At 46.6% G+C, this 15,205-nt stretch overlaps 1 protein-coding gene across 1 annotated transcript in view; it reads right to left on the bottom strand.

Annotated features, from left to right (window-relative positions):
• The window catches only part of CLSTN1 (calsyntenin 1), a 78,472-nt gene extending 67,299 nt beyond the window's left edge, over positions 1-11,173 (bottom strand). Inside the window, exon 1 of the mRNA XM_028108152.2 lies at positions 10,868-11,173. Coding sequence (XP_027963953.2) covers positions 10,868-10,958 — 91 coding nt within the window. The 5' untranslated portion in view covers positions 10,959-11,173. The remainder of the gene's footprint in view (positions 1-10,867) is intronic.
• Between the last annotated feature and the right edge of the window lie 4,032 nt (positions 11,174-15,205).

Here is a 15,205-nt window from a genome sequence, read left to right as displayed (position 1 = left end):
ACACTTAATAGGAAGAGAAAAAAATGCAACAAATACATACTTGCCTTATGCATTACTTTTTTAAAGTAGTGGTAAAAACCTCAAGCCTTTCAAGAATACTCAAAGAACAATTCTAGAAAAAGTGGGGTTAATATATTTTTACTGATTTTTATTTATTTATTTGTCAGAGAGAGAGAGCACAAGCAGGGGGAGCAGCAGAGGGAGAGGGAGAAGCAGGCTCCTCACTGAGCAAGGAGCCCAATGTGGGGCTCGATCCCAGGACGCTGGGATCATGACAGAGCCGAAGGCAGACGCCTAACGACTGAGCCACCCAGGCGTCTCGGGGTTAATAAATTTTATCAACTGAATAAGCAAATATATACTAATCACTGGCATTGATGACCTATCTAAAACATTTCATCAAGTAAATATTAACGTTACAGTTGTTATTAAAGTCACCATGGGGGAAAAAGGGAGACGTTGTTATGAAAATATCCCACTGGTACATGTTCCTCCAGGTTTAAAAATGACCGATCTCATATAAAAAAAAAAATTTAAGTCACTTTCTCTTCTGGGCTGTGAATGTTTGGAAGATGCTTATTAGTTGCTTCTCTTAAACGAGCAGTTTCTTACACTTGGGCGTGGACTTTTTATTTATTTATTTACTTACTTATTTACTTATTTATTTATTAAAGATTTTATTTATTTGACAGAGAGAGACACAGCGAGAGAGGGAACACAAGCAGGGGGAGTGGGAGAGGGAGAAGCAGGCTTCCCGCCGAGCAGGGAGTCCAATGTGGGGCTCGATCCCAGGACCCTGAGATCATGACCACAGCCGAAGGCAGACGCTTAAGGACTGAGCCACCCAGGCGCTCCAGGCATGGACTTTTTAAACCCTTGCCAAATGAAAATGCTTCATTCAGGAATCATGGGCAGATATTAATGGATTTCTTACAAACAACTCAGAAGCAAGCTCAAAAACACTGCCAATTCAGGGCTTTATAATACAGGCTGGGGATTATCAAGGTACCCTATTATCACAGCACTAGTAACTGAGGTGTTCCCATACTGAGAACGGCCCCTGCCCACCTTTTAATCCCTGTGGGGTTCCTATAATAACTGCAGCCCAAGTGAGTGGGGCCTAGGAAGAAAATTCATTCAAGCCAGTGCATTTCGCTACTTACTAGCTACTCTGATGAATGTTTGAAAAGCGTGGCAAAAAAAGATTAGGGGTTATCCAAGAATTTTAATTATTTCTTTTGTCCTTGTTACCGATTCCATAAGTAATAGGAAACTGACATGAACTAGTCAAGGCATTTTAAAAGTAAACATAATCTGCTGAGGCAAAGGCTTTTATCCCCCAAATCAAAAGCAACCCTATTCCTCAATTAGCTTCTACCTCTGATTTGCTGACACTATTGTAAGCTGAGTATACTCTGTCCTTTGCTAGGTGCTGAGGAGGGAAGAGTGAACACCCCCCACCCTAAGGCGACCAGTCTTGCCACGAGGAGGGGGGCGTCAGGGGAAGGTGCTGCTGAGGAAGGAAGGCAGGGCATAAACTGGTTCACCTGAGCAGGTCCAGAGGACCAAGGGCTCTGGTGAAAATGCCAGGGCCAGGCCCACCTTCCGACTATTAATACCCTGCCATGTAAGTCTATCAACACTCAAGACAATTTTCTAGGTTTGCTGGGCCCCATGCTTGGTTTAATGCTCTTTGTCATCTTGAAATTATTAATAATTTTTGAGAAAAGGGGCCTGCACTTTGATCTTGCACTTGGCCCCACATATTATGCAGCTAGTCCTCTCAATATTCATCATTAACTACATCTAAAATATGTAAAATTAAATGTGACTGGATTCTGCATTTCAGACATAATAAATTATGTTCTTTAAAAGCCACAATAGACAACTTCATACAAATCATTTTCAAGTTTTACATATCTTCAATTTAAGTTTATGACAATCAAGTTTTTTCTTGGTGATCCTTAAAATGAAAGTATTGTATTATACAAGAAAAAAATTTTTAAGTATTAGGAAGAGCTCAGAATGTCCTTGTTACACCTTAAATAGGTCTTAAGCAAAGATGCCATTCATATTCACTGAGTTTTAAAATTCACTTTGAGGGTACCTGGGTGGCTCAGTTGGTTAAGCGACTGCCTTCGGCTCAGGTCATGATCCCAGGGTCCTGGGATCAAGCCCCACATCAGGCTCCCGGCTCAGCGGGGAGCCTGCTTCTCCCTCTGACCTTCTCCCCTCTCATGCTGTTTCTCTCTCTCTCTCTCTTAAATAAATAAATAAAATCTTAAAAAAATAAAAAATAAAATTCGTTTTGAATCTGAAGACATACATTTTTCTAAGTATTTTATACTATGATTAAAGACTGGATAAATAGGGGCACCTGGGTGGCTCAGACGGTTAAGCGTCTGCCTTCGGCTCAGGTCATGATCCCAGGGTCCTGGGATCAAGCCCCACATCAGGCTCCCGGCTCAGCGGGGAGCCTGCTTCTCCCTCTCCCTCTGCCTCTCTCCCTGCTCATGCTCTCTCTGTCTCTCTCTGTATCTCTGTCTCAAATGAATAAATAAAATCTTTTAAAAAACTTTTTTTAAAAACTTAAAAAAAAAGACCAGATAAATAAGAAATCGTTACTTAAGAATAAAATCAAAGGAGACAAAATAATTCACTGTAAAAAAACACACTTTTTAGCCAATTAGCAGAACAAAAATGTAATGAATGAAGAAACGTCATATTCTAAACTAGTTGTTGAAGCATTCTAGCATTTCGGGGGCACCTGGCTGGCTCAGTCAGGTAAGTGTCCAATTCTTGGTTTCGGCTCAGGTCATGATCTCAGGGTCCTGGGATTGAGCCCTGCATCAGGCTCCACGCTAGGCGAGGAGTCTGCTTGTCCCTTTCCCTCTGCTCGCTGGCTCTCTCTCTGTCTCTGTTTCTGGAATAAATAAAATCTTTAAGAAAAAAAAAAGAATTCTAGCATTTCATCCGTTTCCTTTCAAAAAGTTAAACCCTGCTCCTGGAAGCTGGAGGTTCACTCTGCTTGTCCCCCAACCACAGAGTCTGTACCTTATGAGCTTATTCCTCATCACAGCCAGAAATCAGAGCCTGGGGTTGGACGCAGGCTGCAAACGGTTTCAGCCTTTCTTAAAGTGAGAGGTGGTAAAAACAAAAGAGCTGCAGGGCTGGATGAGGCAAAGAGCTGAAGGACTGGTAAGCTTCAGACCTAAGGAAAGCCAACTCCAGTCTCTGTTTTTTCAGGAAAGTGTTGCTTTTTGTGCTAGCAGGTGCCCAGGCTGAATGATCAAATGTCAGGGAAGTGTGAAGAAATATCTGTTTTTACAGGGAAGGCTACTTAGGTGTAGAGGGCAGAACTTTCGACGTTAGAAATGATACGGTAGAGGACGGTGGAGGAAGGGGCTGGTTGGATGAAACACCAATTTATCCCTAGAGCAGGAAAACATCAGCAACTTAAAACCCTTGTAAGAAAAGGCCGACAACCATGAAATAAGTATCTGATTAGAAAAAAGCTCCCAGGGGGCGCCTGGGTGGCTCAGTCATTAAGGGTCTGCCTTTGGCTCAGGTCATGATCCCAGGGTCCTGGGATCAAGTCCCGCATCGGGCTCCCTGCTCACCAGGAAGCCTGCTTCTCCCTCTCCCACCCCCCCACCGCTTGTGTTCCCTCTCTCACTCTCTCTCTGTCAAATAAATAAATAAAATCTTAAAAAAAAAAAAAAATAGAAAAAAGCTCCCAGGAGCAATTACAGAGGTCAAGAGTAAGTGTAAGGTGGTGCAGCTACTCTGGGAAATGCTTCTGCAGGTCCCCCAACATGTTAAACAGTGACCATGCGACTCAGCAATTCCACTCTTGGGTGTACACCCCAGAGAACTGAAAATATATGTGCACACAAAGCCTGCACACAAATGGGCAGAGCAGCATTATTCACAGTAGCCACGAAATGGAAAACCACCCAAATATCCGCCGACTGATGAACACATCAACAAAATGTGGTCTATCCATACAAAGAAATAGTGTCTTAGTCTATTTGGGCTGCCAAAACAAAATACCATAGACTGGGTGACTTATGAACAACAGAAATTTACTTCTCACAGATCCAGAGACTGGGAAGTCCAAGATCAAGGTGCCCACATGTTTGAGTTCTGGTGAGATCCCTCTTCTGGTCTGCAGCTGGCCATGTTCTCGCTGTGTCTTCACTTGGTGGAAGGGACTAGGGAGGTCTCTGGGTTCTCTTTTATAAGGGAACTCATGCCTCATGAGGGCTCTACCCTCAGACCCTAATCCCCTCTCAAAAGCCCCATCTCCAAATACCATGATATTGGGGATTTGGTTTCAACATACGAATCTTGGAGGGACACAAACCTATGGCAAATATTATTCAGCCATAAAAAGGAAGGAAGTTCTGATACACGTTACAACATAGACGAACCTTTAAAACATCAAATGAAAGAAGCCAGTCACAAACAGATCACATATAGTAGGTGATACGAAATGCCCAGAACAGGCAAATCCATAGAGACAGGAAGTAGATTGGTGGTTGCCAAAAGCTGGGGAAAAGGGGAAATTAGAGTGACAGTTAAAGGCTCAGGGGCTCCTCTTTGGGGTGCTGAAACTGTTCTGAAATGAGGATGCCTGGCTGGACCAGTCAGTAGAGCATGTACCTCTTGATCTCAGGGTCGTGAATTCAAGCCCCACACTGGATGCAGAACTTACTTAAAACAAACAAACAAACAAACAAAACTATTAGGGGTCCCTGGCTGGCTCAGCCAGTAAAGCATGCGATTCTTGATCTCAGGGTTGTAAGTTCGAGCCCCACACTGGGCACAGAGCTCTGTCAGCTAAGCAACCAATTCCTGATTTCGGCTCAGGTCATGATCTCAGGGTCATGAGATTGAGCCCTGCGCTGGGCATGGAGCCTGCTTAAGATTCTCTCTCCCTCTGCCCCTCCCTGCCCTCCCCCCGCCCCTGGCACCCCTGCTCATGCATGCTCTCTCTCTTAAAAAAATAAAAAATAAAAAAGTTAAAAAAAATAAAATTTTTATGGGCACCTGGGTGGCTCAGTTGGTTAAGCAGCTGCCTTTGGCTCAGGTCATGATCTCAGGGTCCTGAGATCGAGCCCCACATCAGGCTCCTTGCTCAGTGGGGAGTCTGCTTCTCCCTCTCCCTCTGCTGCTCCCCTGCTTGTGCTCTCTAATAAATAAAATCTTTGAAAAACAAATAAATAAAATAAAAAATAACTTCTAATAATAAAATCTTTAAAACCCAGAATCTTAAAAAAAAACAAAACAAAAACAACTTTAAAAAAAGGGGACGAAGAGAGGACTTGGGGGGCACAGTCAGTTGAGCGCCTGACTCGGTTTCGGCTCAGGTTGTGATCTTGGGGTCCTGGGACTGAGCCCTGCATCGGGATCTGCACTCAGTGGGGGATCTGCTCGAGATTCTCTCTGTCTCTCCCCTCCACTGCCCACCCACACACATGCACGAGCATGCACTCTCTCTCTCTCTCTCTCTCTCTCAAATAAATCTTTAAAAAAAATAAATGAGGGGATGAAGAAAAGAGAGTCTTCTTTTGCCCTAAACAATGAGTTTAAAGAAAGTACAGATCAAGGTAGACTTGAAAAGTAGCAGATTCTAAAAAGTTCTTGTCACAAGAGAATCACACTGGTCCAAAACAGATGGCTGAAAGATAATATTCACGTCTGACCTAAGGTAAAAAAGGAAAACACGATTCCTCCTTTACTATGGTACCACCTACTTCTTACCGGGGTTCTGGAATAGAAGATGTGTTTTATAGGTTTTTAAGATGTTCTCAGTTACTTTGAAGTAAATGAATTTTCATCTAAAACTTTAAAAATGAGGGGCACCTGGGACGCCTGGGTGGCTCAGTCAGTTAAACGTCTGCCTTCGGCCCGGGTCATGGTCCCAGGGTCCTGGGATCGAGTCCCACATTGGGCTCCTTGCTCAGCAGGGAGCCTGCTTCTCCCTCTGCTTGTGCTCTCTCTGTCAAATAAATAAAATCTTAAAAATAAATAAATAAATAAATAAATAAATAAATAAAAAATAAAAAAAATAAAAATGAGGGGCGCCTGAGTGGCTCAGTCGTTAAGCGTCTGCTTTTGGCTCAGGTCATGATCCCAGGGTCCTGGGATCGAGCCCCGCATCGGGCTCCCTGCTCGGCAGGAGGCCTGCTTCTCCCTCTCCCACTCCCCCTGCTTGTGTTCCTGCTCTTGCTGTGTCTCTCTCTCTCTGTCAAATTAAAAAATAAAATCTTAAAAAAATAAATAAATAAAACTTTAAAAATGAAAAAGCCTTGGCAACACATCTTGTGAAAAACTTTAACAATGATATCCTACAGCTAAATGAGAAAATGAACAAAAATACACCTAAAACACAGAGAAGAAAGGACCTATCAAAACGGGGACAAATGCAGTATCCCCATTCCTCGGTGGTGGCCCTAAGAAAGGATGGCCATAGCACATCATCAGCTCACAGCAGGCAAGGGAATGTCGTCAGTTTGAGGGTTCCCATCTCTGGCTTTTGCACAGTCTCTACTGATATCAAAATGTCGCTTTTGTTTTGTTTTTATACAGTGCTAGAACACAATGCCGTGTAAATCATTTCCCCCAATCTTGAATCCCTATTTCTGAAGCTGTACCAAACTCTGCATTTTGTAACAAATCAATTATCTTAAATTGCATTTATAAAAGATACAACATATCTTCAAATACCTCTGCTCTTACCAAATCAAGACCACAGAAAAAGACATATTTTTTTTAAAGCATAATGATCTTACGCCCCAATTAACCAGAGTAAGTTAGAAATAGACTCTTGGTGATTTTCAGGATAATCAGACCTCCTATTTTGTTTCAACTCTTATAAATGAAAACTTTACCCTTGGCCCTGAAATTTATATTTTCCTGCCTTAGGAAGCAACAATAAAAATAACTCAATCCTGGGGCACCTGGGTGCCTCAGACTGCCTTCGGCTCAGGTCATGACCCCAGGGTCCTGGGATCCAAGCCCGGCATCGGCATCGGGCTCCCTGCTGAGCAGGGAGCCTGCTTCTCCCTCTCCCTCTGCTGCTCCCCCTGCTTGTGCTCTCTCTCCCTCTGTCAAATAAATCATCTTTTAAAAAAAATAAAATAAAAAATCACTCAATCCTTTTTAAAAATGTCTTAAAACTTTAACATCCTCACATTAAACATTAAGAGATGGTTTAATAAACTTAGCCAAGTCCTGAAACCAGTATCATGGAATTACAGCATTTTCTAACTTGAATGCAAAAATGTTTTATTTCATTAAAATTTCATTTATGGGTCATATTCTTCATACCTAAAACTGAAATATTAATTGCTTTTTTTTTCCATTTAAAAATCAAATAGTACGGACACAGATAATGTATGATATGAACTTCTAAAACTTCCTTTTGCAAAAGAATTCCTATGAAACTGCTTGGTTTTATGCTTTTCTGCCTAAAAGGGGTCTGCAGCCAGAAGATGAACTCTAGTTAACTGAAGGTTCCAGTTAACTGAGTTAGAGCTCTTAAACTGCAATACATTCAGAATTATTAATATTTTATCATCTGGGGTGCCTGGGTGGCTCAGTCAGATAAGCTTCTGCCGTCAGCTCAGGTCATGATCCCAGGGTCCTGGGATAGAGCTCAGCAGGGAGCCTGCTTCTCCCTCTCTCTCCCTCAGCCGCTTCCCCCTGCTCGTACTCTCTTTCTGTCAAATAAAATAAAATCTAAAAAAAAATTAATAAATAAAAAAATTAAATTATTTTTAAAAATCTATCTTATTTCTTTAGCAGTTATAGGTCTCCTATTTGAAATAAATGACAATTTACTCCCAGCAATACAACTGTTAGATTAAGTATAATATTGAAGTCTGTATTCAAAGGACTTTTCCTCAAAGTTACTTCTGAAAAACAGGGTAACAAATTAAGAAACCACTTTCCAAAAAAGCAGAGAATTACAGTATTTTTAAAAATTAGACTCAGGGGCGCCTGGGTGGCTCAGATGGTTAAGCGTCTGCCTTCAGCTCAAGTCATGATCTCAGGGCGCTGGGATGGAGTCCCACATGGGGCTCCTTGCTCAGCAGGGAGCCTGCTTCTCCCTCTGCCTGCCGCTCCCCCTGATTGTACTCTCCCTCTCTCTCTCTCTCTAGCAAATAAATAAATACAATCTTAAAAAAAAAAAAATTAGATGCAGAGTGGTGGCCACAAAGCTACAGCCTTCAAAAGCTGCTACAGATTTTTACGGTCTAATATCCCCAACACCGCAATCAAAGATCCTTGAAAAATTATCTACTAATGAATTTCTATATCATAATGCAGAATTTAGGTTTGTTTTATAGTCTGTAATGCCTTTTTCAGTATATAACATTTATCTGTCAGATGAAAATTAGGACATAAAAATACTATGCTGTCGAAACTGAGGTAAGAGTTGTCCAGGATTCACATGCGAACAAAACAGATCAAACACCTCCCCATCTCGGGGCCTCTGTCCTAGTGAGGGGAGACAGACAATAAACAGAATAAGGCTGTTTGAATGGGATCAAGTGCTATGGAAAGAGGAAAAGTAAGGCAGGGAACGGAGGATTCAGGGGATCAGGGAGAGATGAAATTTCACAGAGGATGGCGAGGGGAGGCCTCACTGAGAAGTCTGTGCGCAAACAAACAGGACAATAACAATGAAAATAATTCCTTTGGCTTTGAAATACAGTCCGTGCTCGCATTAAAATATATATATATATATATATATATTCATAAGCTTTCTATATGCTCCATTTCAATTTACTGTTTCTTGATCATTGACTGACTGGAGAGAAAGCAGGCAGCCTAGGGCATGCCAAGGATGTGCCTAATATTTTGATTTACTCGATGTTTTTTAAGAACGACAGCTACAAATTAAAGTGAAATTCGGAGTTCTCTATTAAACAACTAATTAATAGTCAACATGCAATGTATATTACAAAACCTAACATTCTCTCCAGCAATCTATACGTGATATTTATCCCATTAATAATCATTAGAGGTAGCTAGAGTATGGCCAGCAGTTCATGTCATACTGTCTTAGAGCAATACAAAAGTCAGAATATTAGTTGAAATGATCACCTTCTAAAATGAGCCCACAGAAAGTGTCTCTACAAATTGCATACTTACATATAAAATCCACTTGTAACCCCCCAAAATGAAACCATTTTATTAGCATTTCTTGTAATACTCGCAAGACATTTTCTACCTTGCAGGCTGGGGGAAAGAAAAAAAAAAGCAACAGAATAACTGATGTCTAAACTGTGTTTTTATTTTGAAGACTAATTATTCTTAAATACTATAAATGCACCAAGAAAAGCTTAGAAAGTCAACACATCTTTCACATAAGAGTTCTGTTAGTCCACCACAATGAAGATATTTGATAGCTGAAATTTATATTTGTTGAATAACCCAAGTAATTCAATAATGATTAGCAAATGGAGGTGAATGGACAAACAAGAAAATACGGATTTTAACAAGAAATGTTATCACTGACTAAATATATTTGAACTGTTCCCAAAATACTCAATCCAAGCACATATTTTTGTGAAATGTGTGGGTTTTCCCCAAGAGAAGCAGAACTTTGACATTTTCTCTTGGATATATTAGACTTTCAGACCTCCATTCCACATCTGGAAAGAACATTTCAAACTCAGCTTGATGTAACTTTTAAAAATCAAACTGAGAGCGATTAGATACTTAGTGACTGAGACTTGACTATGACACTCAACAATGTTAGAAACGAAGTATTCAAAGTTTATCAGCCCCAATGTGAAGAAAGGAACACGGAACAAAAGACGCATTTGCCTCTTCCGCCCTTTAATTTGTGAACACCATACTTAACTCCGTCTGTCATGCCAAGGAAGAGAAAATGAGGATTTTTTTTTAAGAGCTTGCTAATATGAAATATGACCGTTTCATTTAGATTTCCATCAGCTCTCCCCCCCAGATTTTTTATTAAAAATAAAAAAATCAAAAGAATAGATCCAAGTCCAAGTCCTCTATTGACTGCACCTAGATTACTTTGCTCCAAGGCCAAGGAAAATGTTTACGATTCCAAGATCCATTCGGAAGCAAGTATCTGCAATGCGTAAGCTTTTCGTTGGCAAGATCAGTCAATATCAGAAAGCGTGTACTGTTTAAAAGGTTAAGTGGATGAAGGTTAAAACAACAACAAAACAATTCACTAAGAAATATTTTTCTGCCAAGTAACCGTACAATAATGTCAGCCCTGAGGAACCGGAGAGGTTTCTGTTGAGGGTGGTGTTAAGCCCCTGAACGATCTAAATCACCGTCAGAAAAACTGCACCAAGGTGTCAGGAGTGGAGGAGATGCAGATTTCTAACGCGGGGTGAGCCCGCGATCGTAAACCTCATCACAATTTCACCTTTGGATGAAACGTGGGTGGGGAGCGAGAAGTTTCAGCTTCTGCTCGTCTGAAAACAGACAAGATTTAAAGAACCCCGGGAGGAGGCTGAAAGGGGCGAGGATGCGGTGTCCGCGGTGCAGCAGCAGAGAACCGGGATCCTTGGAAAGGGATGCGGAGGAGTGGGCTCTTATGTAAGCACACACCAAAAACTGTGCGTGCACCCCCAGCCTGATGCACATCTGAGCACACAACACAGGCACACGGCCTCTCACCGGGGTGCACCCCCGCCTGCAGGCGCTGCGGAGGAAGGGGGACCGACCCCTGGGCCCGTCTGCACGTCCCCTCCAGACCCGCGCAGCCGCCACCCGGGGCTCCGGCGCCCCGCCCGGGGACGGAGCCCCGCTTCCCCGGCCCCCCGCGTCCGCCCCGACTCCCCCGGACCCGCCCTGGCCCGCCGCTTACCTCGCGAGGCCCAGACCCCGCCGCCGCTCAGCAGCCCGGCCAGCAGCAGCCAGGCGGCCGGGGCCAGCGCGGGCGCAGGGCGGCGCAGCATCGCTCCGGCTCCCGGCGCCGCGGCCGGCCCGAGGCGGGAGCGGCAGGCACGAGCGCGGGGCGCCGAGCAGGGCTCTCGCGGCCCGGAGCCGGCTGCTTCGCGCCGCGGCGAGTCCGGGGTACGACGAGCCGCCGCCGCGACGCTGGGCCGCGCGCTCGGGCCGCGGGCGCCCTCCCCTCCGCCGAGGTAGCGCTTGGTTGGAGGCGGCGGCAGCAACTAAGATGGCGGCGGCGCGCTCTCTCGGGTCCGGCGAGGGTACCGGCGGGGGCGGGGTGGCGGCGGGAGGGGCGCGCGCGCGCGCGCGCGCGGGAGGGGCGAGGTGGCGGCGGGAGGGGGGCGCGCGCGCGAGGGAGAGGTGGAGAGGGGCGCGCGCGCGCAGGAGGGCGGGGGAGGGGCGCGCGCCTCGGATCGCCGGCGGAGCCCGGAGCGCGCGCCCGCGGGGCCGCGCCTGGGATGCCTCCGGTGCGGCGGCGAGATGTCTGGGGGCTGCACCCTCTGCCCCAGCTGCGGCCGAGAGCATCAGCCCCTCATCGCCACGCGCGCCCCCAGGCTCCGGAGCCAAGCGAGCGGTACCCTGGGGCCAGCGCCGGCCTTTCAGCCCTTCGCAGCCCCAGCCCCGAGGAGGGCAGACCCCTCTGGAGGGTGCAGCTGGGGCCCCTGAGCGCCAACACGTTGGGCCCCTTCGGGCAAGGCACGTCGCCTCCCAGAGTCTTGGTGTCCTCTGCTGCCAAGTGGAAGTGATGACAGGGAGCCTGCGGGGTCGTGAGAGGTTTTCAAGGAGATGGAGGTCAGCGAAACGCGCTTTGTAAACAGTCAGGGACCGCGCAGCACGTGCTGCCGTGGTTCCGCCCTGGGAGGGGGTATTAGCTGCCCCAGGGAGTCCGTCCGGAATTTGTAAATCCAGATCCCTTCGTCCGCTGGAGAAATCTGTGATGGCTGTTTAAAGACGGCTTGTGCGTGCCCTTTCTAGATGATCTGAGTGTGATGCCAGTGGTCCCTTAGAAATGCAGAGATCCAACTGGATAAAGAAGGGTTCCTGGGGGGGGGGGCTTGAGTCCTCCTCTTCTGTCCTGGTTCCCCCACCTTCCTTCGGCCCCTGGGACCACCCCACGCTAGAGGAAAGGACTGGCACAGTCATAGATGGATCCCTCGGCCAGGCACTGTGAGACATTGTTGGCCCCATTTTGCAGATGAGGGAAGAAAGACTGAAAGGCAAAATGACATCCCCAGTTGCGACAGCTACAGCGAGAAGAACACTCAGCCATCAAGGCCAGGGAGGTGACATTAGGGAGGCCCCAAGAGCAAAAGCTAAATAACAGTAAAATGTGAATTATTCTAGACGGTGCTGCAAGAGCGATGGAAGGTGATTGGAACACTGTGGTTGTCATAGCCGTGAAAGCTGAGAGGGTCTGGCAGGCTGGTGGGCCTTGTGAAGGCCAGCTTGGGGTGGGGTTCAGGAGGGGGGCCCTTTTGGGGGCTGGGAGAAGTAGGAGGAGAGCGGAGGATTTATTTAGGAGGGTAGTGGGTGAAGAGCCCACAAAGTAGATTCAGGCCAGAGTGTGAGGTGCCTTCACGGCCAGATGATGCTCCGGGCCGCAGGAGGACCTTGAACAGCGGTGAACAGAGGCCTGATGTGACCTGATGGGAGTCTCAAAGCATCCTGCAATGGAATATGCTCCTCCCTGTCCTTTGTCCCTCGAAGGCATCCTCTAGCAAAGCCTGCAGATTCCATCTCTTCTTCCCCTGCCACCCCCTTCCCTGGGTCCAAGAGGACCAGACTCCCCTTGGGTGGACCCCTCCCAGGTACCCGCCTGGTCCCTACCATCTCCAGGCCTCACAGCTCCACTCCTTTCAGCCAGCACTGCAGAGTCATCCTCTCCGAGCCTCCCCCTCCAGCTCCTGCTAGCTCCTCGTTGCCGCTTTATCTGGTCCAGACAGCTCTGCCAGGCTTCCCACCCCTCAACCTCAGGCCCCACCCAGCTGACCTCAGGACCTGCTCTCTCAACACAGCCTGTGCTCACGTTCATTTCTGCCCAGGGCCAGCATTATATAGCACATCCTCCCCACCTTTGCTCGGAGTCAGACCTGGGCTATCTCCTGCAGGAAGTCCTCCTGAGCCGTCAGGCCAGCCCGAACCGGGCAGTCCAGGATTGACAATCTGTCACTTTGTGCCATTGACTAACTAACCCGTGTGTGTCTTTTTCTGCTCCCCACTATGTTCTAGGGGAAAGGACCCAGACAGTACCAGACAGGAACTCTGGCTGCTTCTACTATGAATGATCTCGACAAGTCACGGAACTTTGAGTCTTTTTCCTCACCTGTCAAATGGGATAGCAATACCTATTTCCTGGAGTTGTCAGGATTAAATGAGACGATGCAATGAAAGTGCCTCACAGAGCGTAGTACATAGTAGGTCTAAACACATAGGAACTTCTTTTTTTCCCCTCGGGGACCTTCTGAGCTGCTTGTGTCTGCTAAACATACAGTAGGCACTCAATAAATACTCAGCAATGAACTCAATGAATTCCTGTATTCATTTTTGTACTGTGGAGATCACACCTCGGAGGATAAAAAACATACCCTGTAGGTTTCCAGGGACCTTTGAGTTTTACAAAACATAAAGTCAGAAAGGTATAAATCTCAGACCTATGTCTTGAGACAATAGGCTGATGCCAAGAGGGAAAATGTAATGTATTCAGTTCCATCAGAAACACAAACAAAGGCTCTTTGGTGTCTGGAATCCTGATCCCTTTATCTTCTTACCCTCACTGTCCCTTAAAGAAACAAAGAGGTAGATCAAAAAGGTTCGGCGGCAGGTGGGCAGACAGACGGCCGGTGAGCTCAGTGCAACCTGCGCACGCTGAGATTTTGCCCACAGGAGAGTTCGTCCAGCTGCAAGGCTCAGCTTGAGTGTCTTGGAAGCCAGGAAAACCAGTGAACTCGGTTTCCAGTCGGCCTGACAATAGCCTTGGCCATATTGGCACTTTGCAAAGGTCTCCACGTGATGGATTAGTTAATCCTCAAAATGGCCCTGAGATGGGGATCGATCCAGCCTTAACAGTTAGCAGAGAGGGGCCTCTCCTGAGCTGAGCCAGCCACTGAGAGAGCAGCACCAGGGGGGCCCAGAGCAGTGGGAAATGAGGCAGCACCCCAGGTGTGTCCTAGTCAGGGTCAGACACGGGAGAGTAAGGAGGGGGCTTTGATAACCAGGCCAAGGAAGACTTGAGCTTTTGAGCATATAGTCAACCCATCTGTGCAATAGATAGAAGAACACAGAATTTCCAGGGTGCTGCGTCTTTTGTAATGATTCCTGCTAGTAACAACAGTCTCCACTAAGCTCTTTACCGGGGACATTTCATTTTGCCTCCAGCAACCTTTCCAGAAGGTGCTTTTGTGCTAGATGAGGAAAATGTAACATTTGATAAAGAGCCCGTTGTTAGAAAGCAGGACACCTGGGATTCAATTTCATGTAGGTCTGAGCCCCAAACAATGCCTCAGCCCCTACGTGAAACGACACAACAAATACCAAAGGGGGGGCGGGGAAGCCCTATGCAAGATCCTGCAGGGTGGAGTCATCAGCCTGGGCCACCAGAGTCAGAGGTGGGGCCCTGCCACCTTCTGAAGCCATGGGAGGCATTCTCATCCAGCCTGGGTTTCTCACCAAGACAGTCATTCCCAGGTCCAGAGTTGCCGAGAGGAGGAAACATGGTCGCATGCAGGAAATCTCTTGGCCAGGAAGCTGAACCCCTTTCGGGTGGCGTGTTAGGACTGTAAGCAACAGTGTGCCCTATAGGGGCCAGTGTTGGTGGGACTGAGCTAGAGGGGTAAGCACTCATTGTGGCCACTATGAATGATATGCTTGAAAGTTGACCCACTTTAAGGATGCAGCAGAATGTGGCTGTGGGAATCTTGATGAGAGCCACCAATCAAATGCCCCCAAAATACTAAAACCACAACCCCCAGCACCACCACTAGGGTCCCCCTGGAGCCCCCGAAGGTTCAAGATCTGGCCCTGTCTCTGCCTTCTGGTGGCCTGGTCAGGTGTCTTGATGGCTGTAAGAAGGGATAGTTGATGAGGGGCAAAAGCAGCAGAGACTCCAGTTGCCCCCCCGCCCCCCCGCCGCACCGGGCTCAAACACATCTCTATCCATTTCCTTTCCTTTTGCGGAATTCCCATTTAATTTTGTTTTACGGCCATATTAAATAGTTACAAGGCTCCATAGGCAAATCCGGAAAACAAGTTGCTC

This window comes from Eumetopias jubatus, unplaced genomic scaffold (genome assembly GCF_037043125.1).
Source record: "Eumetopias jubatus isolate StellerSeaLion01/CBP00866 unplaced genomic scaffold, mEumJub1_p1.0 scaffold_4, whole genome shotgun sequence".
NCBI classification, from domain to species: domain Eukaryota; kingdom Metazoa; phylum Chordata; class Mammalia; order Carnivora; family Otariidae; genus Eumetopias; species Eumetopias jubatus.
The sequence above is the reverse complement of the archived record's forward strand: the minus strand, read 5'-3'. Positions and strand labels throughout refer to the sequence as shown.